The sequence below is a fragment of the Neofelis nebulosa genome, chromosome 1, assembly GCF_028018385.1.
Source record: "Neofelis nebulosa isolate mNeoNeb1 chromosome 1, mNeoNeb1.pri, whole genome shotgun sequence".
Taxonomy (NCBI): domain Eukaryota; kingdom Metazoa; phylum Chordata; class Mammalia; order Carnivora; family Felidae; genus Neofelis; species Neofelis nebulosa.
This window is the reverse complement of record NC_080782.1, coordinates 161,066,685-161,088,074: the sequence shown is the minus strand read 5'-3', so window position 1 is coordinate 161,088,074 and position 21,390 is coordinate 161,066,685. Positions and strand designations below refer to the sequence as shown.

At 43.3% G+C, this 21,390-nt stretch overlaps 1 protein-coding gene across 5 annotated transcripts in view; it reads left to right on the top strand.

Annotated features, from left to right (window-relative positions):
* The first annotated feature begins 622 nt into the window (after window positions 1-622).
* Window positions 623-21,390, top strand: part of CFAP97D2 (CFAP97 domain containing 2) — a 35,589-nt gene continuing 14,821 nt past the window's right edge. For 2 of the 5 annotated variants that reach the window (XM_058741598.1, XM_058741604.1), the window contains exons 1-3: window positions 623-747; window positions 14,719-14,799; window positions 15,716-15,826. In XM_058741598.1, the coding sequence (XP_058597581.1) occupies window positions 697-747; window positions 14,719-14,799; window positions 15,716-15,826 (243 nt within the window). In that variant the 5' untranslated portion in view covers window positions 623-696. Of the gene's footprint in view, window positions 748-14,718; window positions 14,800-15,715; window positions 15,834-21,390 lie in introns of all 5 variants that reach the window. The other 3 variants (XM_058741589.1, XM_058741620.1, XM_058741612.1) reach the window with 3 other exon arrangements.

The following is a 21,390-nucleotide window of genomic DNA, read 5'->3' as shown; positions in this document are numbered from 1 at the left end:
TGAAACGAAAACAATATTGTTATTTTGTCATTAGCCGATTCCTCTAATCATGCCATCTCCAATATTATGCCTGTGATTTCAACAAAGATGAACAGCTCAACAGATATTCTAATACCACTGTCACTTCTTCCTTCTCATGGAAAACCTATCCCAACCAGATAAAAACCAGAGAGAGAGGAATGGCTTAAAATGGCTAAAACTTTCTATAACTAACTGTCAAGTCAATTAAACCCATTGCAAGTAAAAATAAATAAATAAATAATAAATAAATAAATAAATAAAATCTGGAGTAAAAATATCTGTCCAAATTATTATAGGTTATTCAAAGATAGGAAAGGGGGCTGGATGGGAAGCAGGAAAGGGAGGAAGAGAACGGGAAAGGAGAGGGAGAGGAGAGGGAAAGGAGGGGAAGGGGAAAGTCTGTTGAAGGACCAACTCTCTGACCTTTTCCATGAGCACAGGGGAGGTGAGCAGTGGGCATAAAGACGGCGTCACTAAGCTACTTAAGATCTCTTGAGAAAATACCCTTTTGGAACAGAAGGATCTTCAATTCTCCTTTGCTAAGCTTCCTCTTGCCCTTTCTTTTCTGCCTGGCTTGGGCACCATGACAACTGTCAGGTGACCCAGCAAACACAGCCTTCAGCAGCCTGCACCAAGGCCGCCAGTGGAAGGGAGCAGTGGGTTTTGCTGTTTGAGATGCAGGGACAGCGCACCTGGGAGAAAGCCTACCAGCATCACCGGAGAAAGGTAGGAAAGGCAGGTGCCAGGGCATCACCCGCAAAATGCCAGCGCTTTGCCTGGAAACCAAAAGCTAATTTTATTTTCAGAGATGGAACGGTTGAAATGATATTTCCTTAAAAGGTTGGTCATGTGTGTTGCCACACAATAAAAATTCTGTTGAGTGGATTATGGTTATTTTAAGACTCTGAATTATGGCGTGTTTATAAAGTACTTAATTTTTCCTAAATGATTTGAAAGTGTGTTAAGACACAAAGATCCAGTGCCCTCTCCCTATCAAAACAGCATGTTCCAGGGAGAACTAAAAACTGACTTTTATCTCTACTAGGAGATATGCTATTATTTCCATTTATTTATTGCAAATGTGGGTATCATTTGAGAAGGTCACCTTGTGCTTTCAAAATGGCCTGCCGTAGTGGCCACTGAGATGTCAGTGGGGCCATCCAACTCCATGGTGCTCAGTCGGTGCTGTCTCTCCGTGTCTGTGTTTCTCAAAGTTGAGAAATGCTCTTAAGAAGGGAGCATCCTGGGGAGGGGGTGTTGCTTTGTGATGTTCTGAAGGCATCTCCCCAGGGCAGGGACCCAGGGTTTCTGCAGAATACAAGATCCAGGCTAGCCTTTCTACTCCTCCCAGGATTCTGCCTGCCTGGGTGGTGGGGACACTGTGTTCTCAGGGAGGTCATACTTACTTCAAGGCTGCTCCAGTGCCCACGCACACCTGGCCCTGCACCCACTAACCTCCTTGGGAGCCCGGCTTTCCTCAGGCTCACCCCCACTTCCTCAGACCTCCGGGCTTCCTACGATCTTCCCTGTGCCCTCTCTTAAGAAGCACACCCTCTTCCCTCTCTGGTTCCTGTGTCTGCCATCTCATGTCACCACATGATTGATGTCATGTGTTTATTTTGTCCTATTTGTTCTCCCATCTGGGAGGGCGGTGACTGCATTCTGCTGCTATGATATCCTCAGTACCTAGAACACATAGTGAGTCACGGTTAGCAAATAGTGGTTGGCAGGGAAAAATTGAAAGAGAGAGTATGACAATAAGTACCAAATCAGTTGGCATCGCCTCTTTGAATAACAGATAAGAATGTAAATGCCATGAGGGTTTTGTTCATGGATGTGTCCCAGAGACTAGAATTGTCCCCGGCAAGAGGTAGGTGATTGATAAACACCCCCAATGTAAGTGAGTAGCTAGGCTCTATGCCTAAGAGACTGTAAGACAAAGAAGATTTGAAATGGTCAGGGTGGGAAGTGGGGGGCTATGAAGAGGGAGAGCCAGTAGCTGGCGTTTGGTGTGGGACCCAGGTGTGGCTGTGGAGTGTGAAATCACATGGCCCTGATGAGTGCAGCTCCGAGACGTCCCAGAAACAACATGGTTGCTGGGCCTAAGAAGGCAGCACTGAAACACTCCGATATGGCATGCCCAGCAGCAGAGGGCGCGGACCCAGGAACTCACGATCCCAGCATCAGGTGTTAAAGGGAGGGCCATGCGTCTTACCTGGAAGGGAATGAAGTGAAGACAGGGAGCCAGTCTCAGGTACAGTCAACTAAGAAAGCTGAAAAGAAGGGCACGGTGGGTACACAAGGGGGCAACCGGGGCCAGAGGGACCAGTCCAGGTGGGGGTGGTGCCAAGAGTCCCAGCAGAGGCTTTCTGGCGAGGAGAGGAGAGGTCAGGACAGGAGGACATCAGAGGGCAGAGGGTGCAGAGTGCTGGCAGGGCCATCCTGTGGTGCAGACCTCATGGTGGGAAGATGAGATGCTCCAGATGGGGAAGGCCCCAGTGAATGACTGGAATCTGGGCCTGAGCAGAAGGGTGTTGGAGCAGAGGCCACACGGCACCCCCTGGAGGCAGCAGGGAGAGCCAGCAGGCCTCTTTTTACCACCCCAGACCTCACCACTTGGCACTAAAACTTAAACAAATCCTTCTTCCTTATTAAGAGTAAGAGGAGCCAGCTCTTTATTTAGTTTCTTACCGCTTGGCTTCCTTGGGAACATAAAGGACTTTGATGCACTAGAAGGGGGAAAAAAGATTTATGGAAAATGCTGTGCCCAAAGCATCTCTAGAATCCAGTGCCTTGTCGTCAGTCTAGCATCTCAACAGGACCTTCTATCTTAGAGCCTGAACACCCATTCATGCTAAAAATAAAACTAAAATAATCTTAGTATAGAAAAATTGCTACTGATATTTCCCTAACATAATAAAATATGAATATCTCAGCCCTAAGACAGTATCTCAGTTAATAGGGAAACACTAGGGGGACCTGGGCAGTTCAGTCAGTTGAGCATCTGACTTTGGCTCAAGTCATGATCTCGCAGTTCATAAGTTCAGGCCCCACATCAGGCTCTGTGCTGACAACTCAGAGCCTGGAGCCTGCTTTGGACTCTATGACTCCCTCTCTCTCTGCCCCTCCCCTGTTATCACTCTGTCTGTCTCTCTAAAAAATAAACATTTTTTTAAAATAGGGAAACACTCAAGGTATTCCCTATGAAGTAAGAAATAAAACAAGAATTCCTACACTCTGATATACCCTTTTAAATTGTGTTGGAGGTATTAGCCAAAGCAAGTAGACAAGACAAATCCATTAGGCATGAAAATGAAATGAAATACGTATCTGGCTTTTTTTTCTATTTGTAGATGAAATGAGTAAATATCTGAAGAACCCAGGAGAATCAATAGAAAATCAAATTTAAATTGGGAAAAGTAATTGCAACTTATATCACAAAAGGTTAATACCCTTATATGCAAGGATCCTCTAAAAATAAGAAGAAAAATGCAAACCACTCCATATGAAGATGGGCAAGTGATATGAACAAAAGTTCACAGAAAAACAATTGCAAACAGCTCTTAACCTACAAAAAGTTGGTCAATTTCACTTAGAGACATGCAAATGAAATTTGCACTGTAATACCATTTCTCACCTATCAGGCTGGCAAAAATGCCCCAGATTGTTGGCAGTGCTCTGGGACAGAAGCAGTGTCAGCAGCGCTTGTGGGCATGCAGCAGAGAGCAGCCCCACTGGGGATTTAGTGATACCTAACGAAACTGCACATGCACTTGGCCTCTAGCCCAGCAGTACCCATTCCAGAGGCACACTGGCAAAGATCCAAAAAGAAATTGCAAAAGATGCTAATTGCTGCAATATTTGTAATAGCAAAATTGGAGCTAACCCAAATGTCCATCAAAAACAAGCTGGGTCAGTAAGTTAGGATGATGCTTTTACATGATGAAGTACTATGCAGGTCCAAAAAAGGAATAAGAAACCTCTCTATGGACTACTATAGAATTGTGTCTATAATATATTGTGAGATTGAAAAAGCAACATGGAGAAAGATGTGTAAAATGTGCTACATTTATCCAAAAAAGAGGGATTGAAAATATATCTATATATACTTATATATAAATATATTGACACACACACACCTATTATATATCCTCATATTTTCAGAAATGAAAGGTGTGACAGCAAAATTAGACTTGTCATCAGGGAGCAGGGCAAAGATGACAGGGACCTCTTAGAAAAGGCACTTGTTTGACAGATTTGACTTTGGAGCTAGGTAAATATGTTACATATTATAAAACAAAATTAAACTTAAAAAGCATTCCAAATACCGAAAATAAAATGAACCTGAGTGCAGGTGCAGTTGGTTTCATAACCATATTGAGAGGAACTATTTCAGTTGTCTTTATGTTTTACATTTATGTGTTTCTTTTTTATTGTTGAGGTAGAGTTGACACACAATGCTGTATTAGCATCAGGTATGCACCACGGTGACTCGACAGTCCTACACGTTGCTCAGGGCTCGTCACCATGAGTGTGGTCACCATCTGTCACCATACAGGGTTGTTACAGTTCTCTGTGTGGTACTATTCATCTCCTTGACTTACTTATTTGATAACTGGAAGTTTGTACCCCTCACCCCCTTCGTCCGTTTCACCCATTCCCCACCTCTCCTCCCTCTGGCAACCACTGGTTTGTTTTCTGTATTTATGAGTCTGGTGTTTGTTTGTTTGGTTATTAAGAGTCCATATTGTCTTCCTCTGACTTATTTCACTTAACATTGTATCTCTCTGGGTCTACCCATGATGTCACAAATGACAAGACCTCACTCTTTTTTATGGTTGAGTAATATATGTATATAGTATATGTATATAGTGTATATACATAGCATATATATAGTATACATATAGTATATATATATATGCTATATATAGTGTACATATATGTATATATGTATATAGTATATGTATATACTATTTGTATATACTATATGTATATACTATATGTATATAGTATATGTATATACATATAGTATATGTATATAGTGTATACATATATACATATACTCTATATATATTATATATAACATAGAGGTTCATATATCCTTTTGAATTAGTGTTTTCACTTTCTTTTGGTAAATACCCAGTAGTAGAATTACTGGATCATATGGTATTTCTATTTTTATTTTTTTGAGTACTACACACCAGTAGCACTTCCATACTGTTTTCCACAGTGGCTGCACCAACTTGCATTCCCACCGACAGTGGATGAGGGTTCCCTTTTCTCCACATTCTCACCAACACTTGTTATTTCTTGTCTTTTTGATACTAGCCATGCTGACTAGTTTGAAGTGATCTATCACTGGTTTCAATTTGCATTTCCCTGATGATGAGTGATGTTGAGGATCTTTTCATGTGTCTGTTGACCATCTGGATGCCTTCCTTGAAAAAATGTCTTTTCAGGGCCTCTGTCCATTTTTTAATTGGATCGTTTTTCAGCATTGAGTTAGACAAGTTCTTTATATATTTTAGATATTAAACCTTACTGGATATGTCATTTGCAAATATCTTATTTTGGATACTAACCCCTCATCAGATATGTCATTTGCAAATATCCTCTCCCATTCTGTAGGTTCCTTTTTCTCTTTGTTGATGATTTCCTTTGCTGTACAAAAGTTTGTCATTTTGGTATAGTCCCAGTAGTTTATTTTTGCCTTTGTTTCCCTTACCCGAGGGACATAAATATGTTGCCAATGTCCACGAGAAGTCAGTATTATTCTTATGGACCATGGGTGTTTAGGGTGGGATAAAGCCAATGAGTAGCTCTGATGGTGTCATTGAGAACTGGGAATTACAGCTCGAGAGAAGGGAAATACAGAACTAAGACTCATGAGCCCAACTAAATGGAATGGGGTTCTGAACTAGAGCTGGAAGGATCAAATGGGCTTTGTCTATGGCAAAGGCCTTCAAAGAAAAAACCCAGTATAAACAAAACTAGCACCCAGACCATGGTCTCTAAATGTCATTTCCCACTGGAAGAACCAGGCTTTGCTGTAAAAATGGTGGATTCCCAGTTGAGATAGGATATTTACAAGATAACCCTGTATCACCTTGTCACTCCAGAAAGCAAAAAAGCTGTCAAGGCTATTAACATTGTTTAAAAAGCCAACTGTTTGATAAAAACCCTCAAGAATGTAGGGATAGAAGGATCGTACCTCAAGATCATAAAAGCCATATATGAAAAATTCACTGATAACATCATCCTCAATGGGGAAAAGCTGAGAGCTTTTGCCATAAGGTCAGGAACACGAGAGGGATGTCCACTCTTGCCAGTGTTATTCAACATAGTATTGGAAGTCCTAGCCTCAGCAATCAGACACCACAAAGAAATAAAAGGCATCCAAATAGGCAAGGAGGAAGTCAAACTTTCAGTCTTTGCAGATGACATGATACTCTATATGGAAAACCCAAAAGATTCCACCAAAAAACTGCTAGAACTGATCCATGAATTCAGCAAAGTCGTAGGATATAAAATTAATGCACAGAAATAGGTTACATTCCTATACACCAATAATGAAGCAACGGAAAGAGAAATCAAGGAATCGTTCCCATTCACAATTGCACCAAAAACCATACAATAGCTAGGAATAAACCTAACCAAAGAGGTGAAAAATCTATACACTGAAAACTATAGAAAGCTTATAAAAGAAATTAAAGAAGACACAAAGAAATGGAAAAATATTCCATGCTTTTGGATTGGAAGAACAAATATCGTTAAAAAGTCTATACTACCCAAAGCAATCTACATATTCAATGCAATACCTATCAAAATAACACCAGCATTCTGCACAGAGCTAGAAAAAACAATCCTAACATTTGTATGAAACCACAAAAGACCCTGAATGGCCAAAGCGATCTTGAAGAAGAAAACCAAAGCAGGAGGCATCACAATCCCAGTGTGGTACTGGCACAAAAACAGACACTCAGATCAATGGAACAGAATAGAGAACCCAGAAAAGGACCCACAAACGTATGGGCAACTAATCTTTGACAAAGCAGGAAAGAATATCCAATGGAATAAAGACAGTCTCTTCAGCAAGTGGTGCTGGGAAAACCGGACAGCGACGCGCAGAAGAATGAACCTGAACCACTTTCTTACACCAGACACAGAAATAAACTCAAAATGGATGAAAGTCCTAAATGTGAGACAGAAAGCTATCAAAATCCTCGAGGAGAAAGCAGGCAAAAACCTCCTTGACCTCGACCACAGCAACTTCTTACTCAATATGTCTCCAGAGACAAGGGAAACAAAAGCAAAAATGAACTACTCGGAGCTCATCAAGATAAAAATCGTCTGCACAGCAAAGGAAACAATCAACAAAACTAAAAGGCAACCGACAGAATGGGAGAAGATATTTGCAAATGACATATCAGATAAAGGGTTAGTATCCAAAATTTATAAAGAACGTCTCAAACTCAACACCCAAAAACAAATAATCCAGTGAAAAATGGGCCAAAGACATGAACAGACACTTTTCCAAAGAAGACATCCTGATGGCCAACTGACACATGAAAAGATGCTCAACATCACTCATCATCAGGGAAATACAAATCAAAACCACAATGGCTAACATTAACAACTCAGGCAACAACAGATGTTGTTGAGGATGCAGAGAAAGAGGAACTCTTTTGCACTGCTGGTGGGAATGCAAAATGGTGCAGCCACTCTGGAAAACAGTGTGGAGGTTCCTCAAAAAATTAAAAATAGAACTATCCTACGACCCAGCAATTGCACTGGTAGGTATTTATCCAAGGGATACAGGTGGGCTGTTTTGAAGGGACACATGCACCCCCATGTTTATAGTAGCACTATTGACAATAGCCAAAGTATGGAAAGAACTCAAATGTCCATCGGCAGATAAAGGAATAAAGAAGATGTGGTATCTGATACTCGACAATCAAAAAGAATGAAATCTTGCCATTTGCAACTATGTGGATGGAACTGGAGGGTATTATGGTAAGCGAAATTAGTCAGTCAGAGAAAGACAAATATCATATGACTTAACTCATATGAGGACTTTAAGATACAAAACAGATGAACATAAGGGAAGGTAAACAAAAATAATATAAAAACAAGGAGGGGGACAGGGGTGCCTGGGTAGCTCAGTCAGTTAAGCGTCCAACTTCGGCTCAGGTCATGATCTCATGGTTCATGAGTTCAAGCTCCTCACTGGGCTCTGTGCTGACAGCTCAGAGGCTGGAGTCTGCTTCCAGTTCTGTGTCTCCCTTTCTCTCTGCCCCTCCCATGCTCATGCTCTGTCTGTCTGTCTCTCTGTCTCAAAAATCTCAAAAAACATTAGGGAAACAAATTTTTTTTAATGAGGAGGGGGACAAAACAGAAGGCACTCTTAAATACAGAGAACAAACTGAGGGTTGCTGGAGGGGTTGTGGGAGAGGGGATGGGCTAAATGGGCAAAGGGCATTAGGGAGGACACTTGTTGGGATGAGCCCTGGGTATTATACACAGGGGATGAATCACTGAATCTATTCCTGAAATCGCTATAGCACTATGTGCTAACTAACTTGGATGTAAATTAAGCAATAAAAAATAAAAGTCAACTGTCTCACTGGCCCCAGAGGGACATGTTGACTATCAAAAAGGATGTCAATGGCAGTGTACTGAAACACATCAAATATGTTTGAATTTTTTACTTCCTAATGATGTTAAACAGAAACACCTTATCCACCCCCTTTGGAAGGTGCTAAGAACAACTTGTTATTTTGAAAATTAGTAAATAAAGAGAATGCAGTTATCCTGCAAAAGTGAAGTGTAGACGTATTCCAGCAAATAAATGTGAAATGGATGACAGAATCAGAATGTTTCTAATTTTCACAAAAACAGAGATAAGCAGAAATGTATACCTTGTGATAAAATATCACCATGGGGTAGTCTTGCCAAGGAAAAAACAATTGAACCTGAATTTCTAACTATCAGTTTATAGGTAGTGCCAGGCATTCAGTCAGCAAAATCCAGACTGAGAAAGTCTACAGGACAAATTATCTGATTTCCCTACAACACATTGCAAGGGCGGAAATGGAGGCAAAAACTATAATTTAAAGAGGTGCAAGAGATACATCAAGTAAGTAAAATTTATGGACCTTTTGACCTAGGTCCTAAGTCCAACAAGCAAACAAGAGAGAGGAGAGGGGAGGGGATAATAGAAGACATGTGGGCGGTGCCTGAATACTTAACTAAAGAACTGTTGTAGGGGCGCCTGGTGGCTCAGACAGTTAAGCATCAGACCCCAGCCCAGGTTATGATCTCAGGGTTTATGAGTTCCAGCCCCGCGTCGGGCTCTGTGCTGACAGCTCGGAGCCTAGAGCCTGTTTCCGATTCTGTGTCTCCCTCTCTTTCTGCCCTTCCCCCGCTCACACTCTGTGTGTCTCTCTCTCCAAAATAAATAAACATTAAAATTTTTTTTTAAAAAAGAACTTGTCGGGGCGCCTGGGTGGCGCAGTCGGTTAAGCGTCCGACTTCAGCCAGGTCACGATCTCGCGGTCCGTGAGTTCAAGCCCCGCGTCAGGCTCTGGGCTGATGGCTCGGAGCCTGGAGCCTGTTTCCGATTCTGTGTCTCCCTCTCTCTCTGCCCCTCCCCCGTTCATGCTCTGTCTCTCTCTGTCCCAAAAATAAATAAAAAACGTTGAAAAAAAAATTAAAACAAACAAACAAAAAAAGAACTTGTCAACTTGGTGTGATTATGGTATTGTAAGCATGTACTTTTAAAAGGTTCCCTATGTTTTGAAGACATATATTAAGATGTTTAAGGATGAAAAAGATTTGCTTGGTTTGATTTGCTACAATCTCAGGTGGGGCAGGGGCAGTGGGTGGGGGCAGAGATGAAACCGGATTGGCCCCTAGTTAGCTTTGGTGAAGCTGAGTGAGACTCCATGGGGGTTTGTTATACTATTTTTCTCATTTTTATTTATGGTTAAAATTTTATACTACATTTTTTTAAATTCATAATTTTGAGTGGAAAAAGAAGCAGAGTGGGTAGGTAAACATGATTTCCATAAATTTAAAAAAGATAATAATAGAAAATATTGGTTATGGGTGCCTTCATAGTGGTAAAAATGCAGACACAGGTGGGAAGGATAGGGGCTGACTTCAGGATGGGGTGGCCTGGGGAGGTGCAGGGGGCGGGCTGAAGTAGGATACAGTGTCAGGTGCAATGTGAGGTCTCTATAGGACAGGATGTTTGCGCTTGTTAATTCTCTATGGGGGGAGGGGCTCTTCAATATCGTTGCTCCGGTCTCTGCCCCCTCCCCCCCACACTTCTGAAACACATTGGTGGGACCCGTAGATGGTGCAACAAAGGAGGCAGAGCAGGGTCAAGGCTGCTGATCTTCCAGAGCCATCAGAACGCTCTATTCCATGTGCACACTCGTCTGGCAAAACCCAACTGGAAAGGACTGTTTACACTGTCTTCTAGCCGCACCGGCAGCTGAGGTGGCCGAGGCGAGCCTTTCTGCGTCACCGGGGTGTCAGGCTCTTGCACTCGGCCAGGCTTGGCCGCCTCTCCTGTGCTGTTGGCCCTGGAGAGCCTACACGGAGGATTATGCTTCTCTCCATTCTAGTACTCCCTGGACTGGATCTTTTCATTCGATAATTCTTCAGTTACTTTTAATTTTTGTCAGAGTAATGTAAGCACTTTTGAAAAAATTAAAAAGTACCAAAACACTTTAAGAAAAACAGCAGTTTCTCCCCATGGCAAAGCCCCATTCCAAGGCAGCCGTGCTCAACGCGTCTGGCAGTTTCTCCTGGTTTTGACCTCCATTTTTCAGAAGAATATGCTCATTTGCCGTATCTTCTCAATATAAATATAATCGGTTTTTATTAAGTCAATAACCAGTTATAATGACTATGCAAAACCACTTATTTTTCAGTCAAGTTGTAATTATATCTCCTTTCTTACAATTTCTTATAAGGGTTAATAGTTGCTTTGTTGTCACGTTGCTTGAGTTTTTTGTATATTTGTAGTTATTTTTTCTCAAATATTCCATATTCCATCAGTCATCAAATGCTGATGAATAAATTCTCAAACACTCAAGAACATCAAATAGTCTTTCAGTCCCCCACCCCCCACCCCTCTTCAGCAGTCCTCCCTCCACCGTCCTGCTTCCGGTGGGATGGCACGTTGTGTACGCTCTGGGCCCACTGAGCTGATGATGCGCCGGGAGCTCCCTGTGCCGTCTCCCACGTTGAAAACCCTTTTCCTGGACACCATGCTTTCAGCATCTTGGTTTACGCCCTCGCTGAGATGAAGCACATCGTGCAGGAGCTTCCCAAGTGCAGCAGAGGTTTTCGTTTGCTTGGGTTTGTTTTGTTTTGTTTTGTTTTTTCTTTTCTGTTTTGTCTCTGCGTTAGAAATGCTTTTATTCTCTCATCTCTCTTGATAGAAACTTTGGTATGAGATTCTAGGATCGAAATCACCTTCCCTCAGTATGTTAAAGGCACTGGCCCTCATCCTAAGTTGTGGTAATGAGACATGCTATAACAAATAGGCCCTAACATCATCCTCGTGTAATCCCTGCTCCTGTGCCCGTGTGTGGGCGACTCCAGACCAGCTCCACTCACCTGTGGCTCTTCCACCATCAGGCTCTGTGAGGGGAGAGGACACAGAAAGCACACCTGCTTCCTAGAAAACCTGGCCTAAAACTGGAACTTCACTCTGCTGATGCTGCATTGGCAAGAATTCATCACATGGCCACTCCCAAGTGCCAGGAGTCCTGGGAAATGCTGTCCCTGACAGGACATCCATTTCCCAGGGACAGCTCCAGACTGCGGCTGGGGGAGCATGAGCTATGTTAACGGATGGCCAGCCCTCTGCTGCAGCCACCACCTTCTTTTAAATATCCAGTGCCATTCTGACTCCTGTGTGACTGTGGGTGCTTCTTTCCGGAAACTTCTAGGAAGGACCTCATCTTTATTACTGATGTTTTCACATTCTGTAATGACATGTTTTTATGTGAGTCTCTTTGAGTTCATTCTGATGGATCCTTTCATTTGAGAGAATCTAAAAATTCCTTCCCTTTCTAGGAACCCTACTAGTTACATGTCAGAGACCCAATATCAACCCTCTGGTTTCCTTTTATTTTCTCTTCTGCTGCCCATCTCTCTGTTTTTGGCTCATTTTGGAGAGGTTCCTTAGTTTCATCCTCAGCTCCTTTGTTCAATTTTTATTTCAGTTTTAATTTTCAAGGGCTAATATCAGTAGTCATTTCTTTTTCCTAGAATCTCATTCTTGTTTTATGGACACAGCACCCTCTTTTGTCTCCCCAAGCTTGTTACTTACAGTTTACTTGCTGTTTTTCTCTGATCCCTTCATCTTCCCTGTTTCTTCCACCCCCTGTTTAGTGTCCTTATCTCTCTCTTTCATGTTGGAGACATCCCTCCAGTGTCTGGAGAAGGAGGTCGTGGACATTGACTGGAGGCTCTACATACTCCGGCCAATCCGGTTGTGTGGACTCCCCATGTCAAGGCATGTGGTGTTTGGAGCATGTGTGGTTTACTCTCCTTGGAGATCTGTCTGGGGAACCTGTGAAGTTTTAGGCACAGGGTTGGGAGAAGCACTGACCCCCACCTCAGCCGCACCCACTTTGCCCTCAGCCAGAGTCCCCCATACCCCATTTCTCCAGAGAAGAAGTTCTGGTATCTTCTGTGGGGAGAACTTGGCCACCTGCCTCATGAGACAGTGAAGACAATGTCAGGGGTCTCAGTTTCTTGGAAAGACTCACAAAAGCCCCCACTCTGGGCCTCTCCAGGCATTTGTGGTTCCTGATATCTCTTGGTGCTAAGCCTGTCAGTGGTTCTTGGAGGTGAACCCTGTCACTTGCCATCATGTCCACCTTGGCAGTTGTCTCCAGCTGTTAGTTACTCCAGTTCCATCTTTTCCATCATACTTTCCCCCAAGATTAAACATCAGTTGGTGATTGTGCCAAGCCAATCTGTGCTATGGTGACTATAAAATGGCAACTTTTCAGTGTCTCCACTCTTTCTTCATCTTTCAACTGGCATGTCTCTGTGCGAAAGAGCTTCCTTTCATTTGTATGTAATGCGCATAATAGGCAAGAGGAGCATCTAGGAAGACAGCGTGTTCCAAAGACCTTGGTCAAAAGCAAGTGCTATAATAAAGCAAGCTAGTGTCATACTTTAATTTTTTTAATTTTTTAATGTTTATTTTTGAGAGACAGAGAGACAGAGCACGAAGCAGGGAGATGCAGAGAGAGAGGGAAACACAGAATCCGAAGCAAGCTCCAGGCTCCAAGCTGTTCAGCACAGAGCACGACATGGGGCTCAAACTCCCAAAATGTGAGACCCTGACTTGAGCCAAAGTTAGATGCTTAACCAGCTAAGCCACCATAGTGTAATATTTTTAATAACCATAATTAGCCTAAAATTTTTACCTGTAGCCCAACTAACTTGCTTCTAGATAGCCCCACCCAACACAGGGTTTACTGGCCACCCCCCCAGACTACTCACCATCTTTATTTTTGTCCTGGAGTCCCCAGGCATCAAAGCTGCAAGACTTGGGCCATTCTTCAGCACCCCTTTCTCCCTCATCCCCACCCCAACAGACACACGCCTCCTGGGAGGCCTGACTCCTGCAGACCCTACCCACAGCACAGAGGCACACCTCTGCTCACCACCCCACAGCTGCATGACTGGATGAATACCCCAGCTGTGTGGCCCACCAGCCCACCTCTGGTCTTATCTTCTTCCACACACAGTGACAGAGAACCTCCAGGTCATGTATGTGTTTGTGTTTCTCCCTTGTTTCTGTTCTTTAGTCCTCCCTCATGTTAGGGGCCAAGCGCCAATTCCTGCGCATGCTTTTCAACATTCTTGCCATCCAACCCTTGGTCTACACCAAGTATCTAGAATATGGAGGAGGGAGATTCCTATTTATTGCAGATGGTAATACAGATAGCCCTCGCGTACTTACTCCATCACATTTTATTTTATTTTTAAGTACTTATTTTAGAAAGAGAGAGAGAAAGAGCACATGCATGACGGGGTGGAGAGAGAGGGAGACAGAGGATCCTATCCGCACTGAGAGCGCAGAGCCTGATGTGGGGCTCAGACTCACAAACCTTGAGATGTTGACCTGAGCGGAAGTTGGACGCTTTTCCAACTGAGCCACCCAAGGCGTCCCAGTCCAACACATTTTAAACTGTAAATTTCTTCCCTTCTTTGCGTATTTTCTGATGGGAAACTGCAGAGATCATTTTTGAGTTAATCAATGTTTCAGGTGCCCATCCTGGGCATGTTGCTGGAGGCTCAGAAAGTAGAATGAGGTGGACACGGTTTCACAATTCAAGTCTTAAAGGCCTGACAACAGAATAGAAATGTCTACTGGCAGTTACATTTCATGAGTCCTCACTCCATACCCACTTAATTCTCTACTTGAAAATGACTCATTTCCCAGGGCTGCCCGTTGGCCTCCGGGGGATACTTGGATTCTGAATCAAGCCCGAGCCTCATTCAGGAGTGTCTGTCCAAGGCTGACATGGTCTCTTCAGTGCCACAAACAATTATCTATACTTGTCCCTGGTGCCACAGCCCAGAAGCTGTCCAATCTGAGTTCATGTTAATTGCCGGCTAAAAGTGTGCCTGGGGTCACATTGCCTCTCTGTGTCACAGGTCCAGGATGCCCAGCCCCTCGTGGACACTCGCGCCCCACTGAGCCTCAGCCACCTCTGCCTGAAACTCAAGAAGCTGAAGGTAATGCCAGTTCTTCCTCAGTTGCCCTTGTAACTGAGGAAATGTGGCCTCAGAAACCCCAGAAATGGAAACAGCCGGCTCGGCAAGGGATAAAGGTTCCTGTTGTTGACAATGCCGGGCCATGTCAGCAGCCCGTTAACCTCACTCTGCCAGCACAGGCGGGTAGTAGGGGCATGGGGACCCTTCTCCAGTCTTCCTGCAGACATTTGTCTGCAGAGGAGAGGGCGGAAGGGGCAGGAAGGCGCAGTGGCAGGGCCGTTCTGGAGCAATCGGTACCCTTCCTTCAAACAAGACCATTTCTTGACCTCCACAGATATTTTATTTCTTGAAGTTTAAGCCGTCTGGTGCTCATGGCTATGCTGACAGTAGTGCCTCCAGAACAAAATGCTGTGTGCTCTTTATGTGCCTGTTAGTGATGATATCTGAAGTGGGCAGAGCAGAAGCTAAACGTCATCCTCAAGCAAATCAATAGATCAGTGAACTTTAAAACCTAAAACAAGAGATTTTTCATTTCTTCTGGGCTCCGATCTCTTCTTCTGCACAGTATAAAATCACCTCTCTTAAAACATGAAGTGGTTTCCTCATTAGCATCATTCACTGAGTTTTGGACGGTAACCCAATTTCACAAAGAATCATAGCGTTCTTGCTGCTACTTCCATTCTGAGCATATGAAATTTGGCCCCTTCCTAACGTATCCCGATTTATAGACAAAGGAGCCTGCATGTGTCATACTCGTTGTTGAAGCTTGCTACAACAGCTCTTGCTGATATTTGAAGAGGCAGTATAAACCTGCAGCGTGCCCAAGTCAAAGGAAATGTGGGGTTGAAGGAATCCGCTAAGTAAATCTGCACGGTAATGGCCTAGATGCAGCTGGTGCTTCCGAAGGCCCCCCATGTGTCTGTGTGTCTGTCCGCAGCTCGAGGAGGAGCGTCTCGCGGTCATCGACAGGGATAACCGCTTGCTGCTGGAGAGGGTGTCCTGCATCATGAGGACCAGGGGACAGACTGAGAAAGAAACAACTGCACATGTAAGAGGTAACTGGGGCTCCTGCACCCCCCAGACAGCACCAAACCCAGAAGGACCCGGAGTGCTCAGCTCCAGGGCCTGCACAGGATAGCTGCCCCTGAGCCAGAACGGGGCCTTTCCTTCCCCTCCAGAGAGCCCTGTGCTTCCTGCTGTGTTGTCCACGAATCAGAGTATTGCCTGGGACTCAGGCTGATTCCGTGCCCACCGCAGAACAGGGACACAAACAGTAGCTCTCAGTGCTGTGAGCTCACCGCGCACCTGTGCTGTCCCACTGTGCTACATCATCTCACTGCCTAACTCTCATACTCAGCCCATGAGGAAGGGTCTATTGTGCTTCTTGGTGTACAGATGGGGAAACTGAGGCACCGAGCAGTGACAGAACTTGGTGAGGACGGCACCTAGAAACTGGTGGAAGCAGGTTCCACCCCAGGGCCTGTGCCTGCCAGGCGTTTCTCCTAGGTTTTCATCTGCAAAAGCAGCCAAGGCTATTGTTTTCTGCCAGCGCACCATGGGCCCAATATTTGTCTGGAAACGGCATCAAAGGCCATGCACTCCTGTCTCCAATGTGGGTGGTGACTGCTCCTGCTTGTTGCAGACGAGGTGGCCACCCCCAGCCTCGTGCTGGTGCTGCTTTTTCCCAACCACATTGTTTTTTACCCAAAGTGCAGTTCTCTGTAGAAATGGAGAATAGTAGGCCTCCATGGTCTTTAAAATCTGCCTATAAAAGTTTGGAGACAATTATGAGTCCTAAAAGCCCCTCTCATTGTCCTTTCCTTTTAAATGTGACAGTTCAGTAGTGACAGTGAGGGATAATTGTAATGCAGGTGGGTTTTCAGAAGTGATCAGTCCTCTTAAAACCTTTAGCCTGTACCTGTCTCCAAGAAGCTCAGAATGGTTTCCAGATTCTGCAATAAATTAAAATTTAGTTGACTCTCAAGCACAGGAAGTGCGTCTTATAGGAAGGCTATAGTGGGCCCAGACCAAAGCTCCATGGGAAGAGTGGATTGTACAGTCCTGCTGGGCTGGGTTTATCAAAGTAATTTGTCTCCCAGTTCAGCAGTGGTTCACCTGGGGCTACACTCTGAGGGGCCTGGAAGGATGGGGAGCAGGCCTGTGTGTCAGGAATGGCCCCTATGCTTCATGGCTGCAGCCACTGTCCAGCCTGTCATTAAAAACCTGGAGCTATGGGTAGACCTCCATTCTCCTGGGATAGTTTACATTACATTTGGAATCACTTTCTGCATTAAAGACAGATATTTCACCTGAGTATAAAAATCACTGTTGAGTGATTAAAGCTTAAAAGCTTAAAGCTTAAAGTTGTTATGAGGGAGCCTAGGCTAATAGTTAATCTCCATACAACTCAGGCCAAGATAGGCTCCTACAGGGAGCTTCTCACACAACATGCCTGGATTCTCTTTGAAAAGCGAGTCCCTAGCAGCCTGGAGGGGAATCCACACAATCAAATGCCTCCCCCCTCAGAACCTGCCTGATCTGTCACACACAGGAAATAAGGGAAGAAGGAGGGAAAAGAGGAAGCAGAAGTGATCCCGGGAGGTACCAGCCAGTCAGAAGCCCACAGGAAGTCCCTGGGCTTGAACAAGGGAGCCAGACAGAACCAGACTTCAGGAAACATGAAAGGGATGTGAGGGGCCAAAGGTGGCCTGTGAACCGACCCAGCTCCTCCCACACCAGGAAATTATTTTGGCCGGCTTTGCAAGCCACATACCCCCTCCTTGTCTTGCTTGGATTTAAAGCAGCAGAAGACCTCCTTTTCCCTTCCGACATATTTCTCATTGTTCAGCTCTGGGCCATATGCTGAGGACAAAGGGTGGTTGCTTTGCACGTTCAAACTCAAAGCGAATTCAGCTTCGCGCAACTCTTGACGTTTGGAGTGTGGAAGTAGGAGGCACCTAGCTAATTCAGCTAATGACTCATCACAAAGTAATGGTAGAAATGGTGTGTCTCCTTGTGATTAGTTTAATGGATCCCCAGCAAAAATAAAAGTCAATGATTTCTGTCAAGAATGCATCAGTTTGGGCCTAATAACTGGCCATTTCATTTCTCTGTCCTTTATTTAATAAAAGACACTTGTCAAGTTAACACAGGGTGTGGAAGAGAATCGGCCAATTTTCAGGGAGATCTTGGCTATTCCCAGAACATTGCAAACTAGTTGGTTCAGATAGCATGGATGTACCTAGCTAGCTAACTACTCAGTAGCAAAAGTCAACACTATAAGAGAAACTATATGACCAACAATTGGGCTTTAATTCTTCATTTTATTTTGTATGGCTTTATTGAGATATAATTGGCATATGGTACACTATATATTTTCAGTGTACCGTTTGATAAGTTTGACGTGCTTTACACCTGTGAGAATATCACCACAATCAAGATAATAACTATACCCATCACTCCTCCAGGTATCCTGTTCCCATGAATAATTACCCCACCCCTTCTCTCTCCCACCCGCATACATCCACAGTCTTTTTGTCCCTGTGGACAAGTTTGCATTTTCTGAGTAGATCCATGCATTGTCTGCCTTTTTCTGCCATTTACTCCACGTAATAGCATGGTTGAGTGAGTCAATAGACCATTCCTTTTTGTGGCTGAGTAGTGTTCATTGTAGGGAGCCATCACAGTTTGTTTATCCATTCACCTATTGGTGAGCATTTGGATTGTCTTTAATCTTTGACTATTAAACAAATAAGGGTGAAATGAGTATTCATGTTTTTAAAAAATCAAAAACCAGGGGGCCTGTGTGGCTCAGTTGATTAAGTGACCAACTTTGGCTCAGGCTATGATCTCGCAGTTTGTGGGTTCAGGCCCCATGTGAGGCTCTGTGCTGCCAGCTCAGAGCCTCGAGCCTGCTTCGGATTCTGTGTCTCCTCTCTCTGTCCTTCCCTCACTCATGCTCTGTCTCTCTTTGTCTCTCAAAAATAAATAAATTTCAAAAAAATTTTTTTTAAAAAAATCAAGAACCAATATCTGCCCAAGACTGAAAACTCAATGATAAATGAAGAGCCTTAAATATGAGTCACACAGAGAAAGTCTTCCAAGCATGACAGCATAAGGAGGTCTCTGGACCCACTCCCCAGTAAAACTGATAAAAATTATTTTTAAAACAATCATTTAAGGTTTATGGAAATGGTCCTAAGGACATACACCATATGAAGAAACATTTATCCAAGAAAATCTGCTGAAATGTGATGCGGCAAGAACAGACAGATTCCATAGTATTTGAACTGAGACACACTCCATCCCCCTCCCTCCCAACCCTTCCAGGTTGGGTCTCTATTACTGAGACCACATCTCAGGTGAGAGTGGCCCAGAGATGAAGACTCCTTTCTGCCCAGTTCCCACTCAGAAAATGGAGGCTCCACCTTGAGTGGTATTGCTGAGAATACTGGGGCCTGATCCCCTTGGCCTAGTTCATAAAACAGGGGTTTGATGTTGGGACAGTCAAGCCATAAATATCTATGTGTTCTCCCCCACTACAATGGAAGAGCATGGGATGTCACACAGAGAGAAGCTTGCTATTCTGAGCTCCAGAACTCTGAGATTTTGTGTAGGGTGAGATGCAAACCATGAAATAAATGGTTCTTGATGTTCCCTCAAAGCAGCTGACTTCATTTGCAGCAAAGTGTGGCAAGTTCCAAGAATCACTGAACATGAAATAAAAGACATTCAAGGGGCGCCTGGGAGGCTTGGTCGGTTAAGCGTCCGACTTCGGCTCAGGTCATGATCTCACGGTCCGTGAGTTCGAGCACCGCGTCGGGCTCTGTGCTGACAGCTCAGAGCCTGGAGCCTGTTTCAGATTCTGTGTCTCCCTCTCTCTCTGCCCCTCCCCTGTTCATGCTCTGTCTCTCTCTGTCTCAAAAAATAAATAAACGTTAAAAAAAAAATTTTTTTTAATTAAAAAAAAAATAAAAGACATTCAAATTGGAGAGGAAAACAAAAAACTGTCTCTATTCACAGATAATATGATCTTGCATACAGAAAATCCTAAGGAAACCACTTAAAAAAACCAAAACTATTAGAACTAATACACAAGTTCACCAAGGTAGCAGGACACAAGATTAATATACAAAAGTCCATTGTATTTTTATATATTTGCTATTAACAATCTGAAACTGAAATTAAGAAAATTGTTTCATTTGCAAAAACATCAAAAATAATAAAATACTTGGGAACAAATTTAATAAAGAAAGTACAAAACTTACATTCTGAAAACTATAAAACATTGTTGAAAGAAATTAAAGAATAAATAAATGGGGGAACATCCTATGTTCGTAAGTCAGAAGACTTCATATTGTTAGCATGGCATACTCCACAAACTGATCTGATTCAGTGCCACCCCTGCCAGAATCCTAGCTGATTTCTTTGTAGAAATTGGCAAGTGGATTTGAAAATTCATATGGAACTGACAAGGGACACCAAGTAGTCAAACAATCTTGAAAAAGAAGAACAAAATAGGAGTCATGTATCCTGATTCCAAAACTTTCTGCAAAGCAGTGGTAATCAAGACAATGTGGTGCCAACATAAGGGTAGACATGGGTCAATGAAATAGAATTGAGAGTGCAGAAATAAACCCATGTGTCTATATCAATTTATTTTCAATAAAGATGCCAGGACCATTCAATAGGGAAAGAATAGTCTTTTCAGCAAATGGTGTGGAACAATTCTGTATTCATATGCAGAAGAATAAAGTTGGGCTCTTATTTCACACCACATACAAGAATTAACTCAGAATGGATCAAAGACTAAAATATAAAAGCTGAGACAGGGGCACTTGTGTGGCTTAGTCAGTTGAACAACTGAATCTTGGTTTCTGCTCACGTCATGATCTCCTCGTGGTTCATGAGTTCAAGCCACACATCAGGCTCACTGCTGTCAGGCTGTCAGTGCAGAGCCCTCTTTAGATCCTCTGCCCCTTCTCTTTGCCCCTCCCCTGCTTGTGCTTTCCTCAAAATAAATATTTTTTTTAAAAAGCTGAAACAAAATATAAAAACTCATATAAGAAAACATGGAAGTGAATCTTCCTGCCCTCATCTTTGGCAATGGTATTAGATATGACACCAAAAGCATGAAAAAAGAGAAAACATTAAGCTGGATAAATTAGACTTAGTTAAAATTAAGGACTTCTGTGCTTCAAAAGACAGTATCAAGAAAGTGAAAAGACAGTCCACAGAATGGGCAAAAATATTTGCAAGTTATATATCTGATAAGGGACTTGCATATATTCAGAATATATGAAGAACTCTTACAGCCAAATGATAAAAAGAAAAATAGCCCAATTTAAAGATACACAAATGATCTGAATAAATATTTCTCCAAGGAAGATATGCAAAAGGACAATAAATACATGAAAAAATGTTCAACATCATTAGTCATCATGGAAATGCAAGTCAAAACCACAATGTGATATCACTTTATACCCACAAGTTTGGCTAGAACCAAAGGCAGATAATAACAAATGTTGGTGAGGATGTGGAAAAATTGGAATCTTCATCCACTGCTGGCGGAAATGTAAAATGGTGCAGCTAATTTGGACAAAAGTCTGGCAG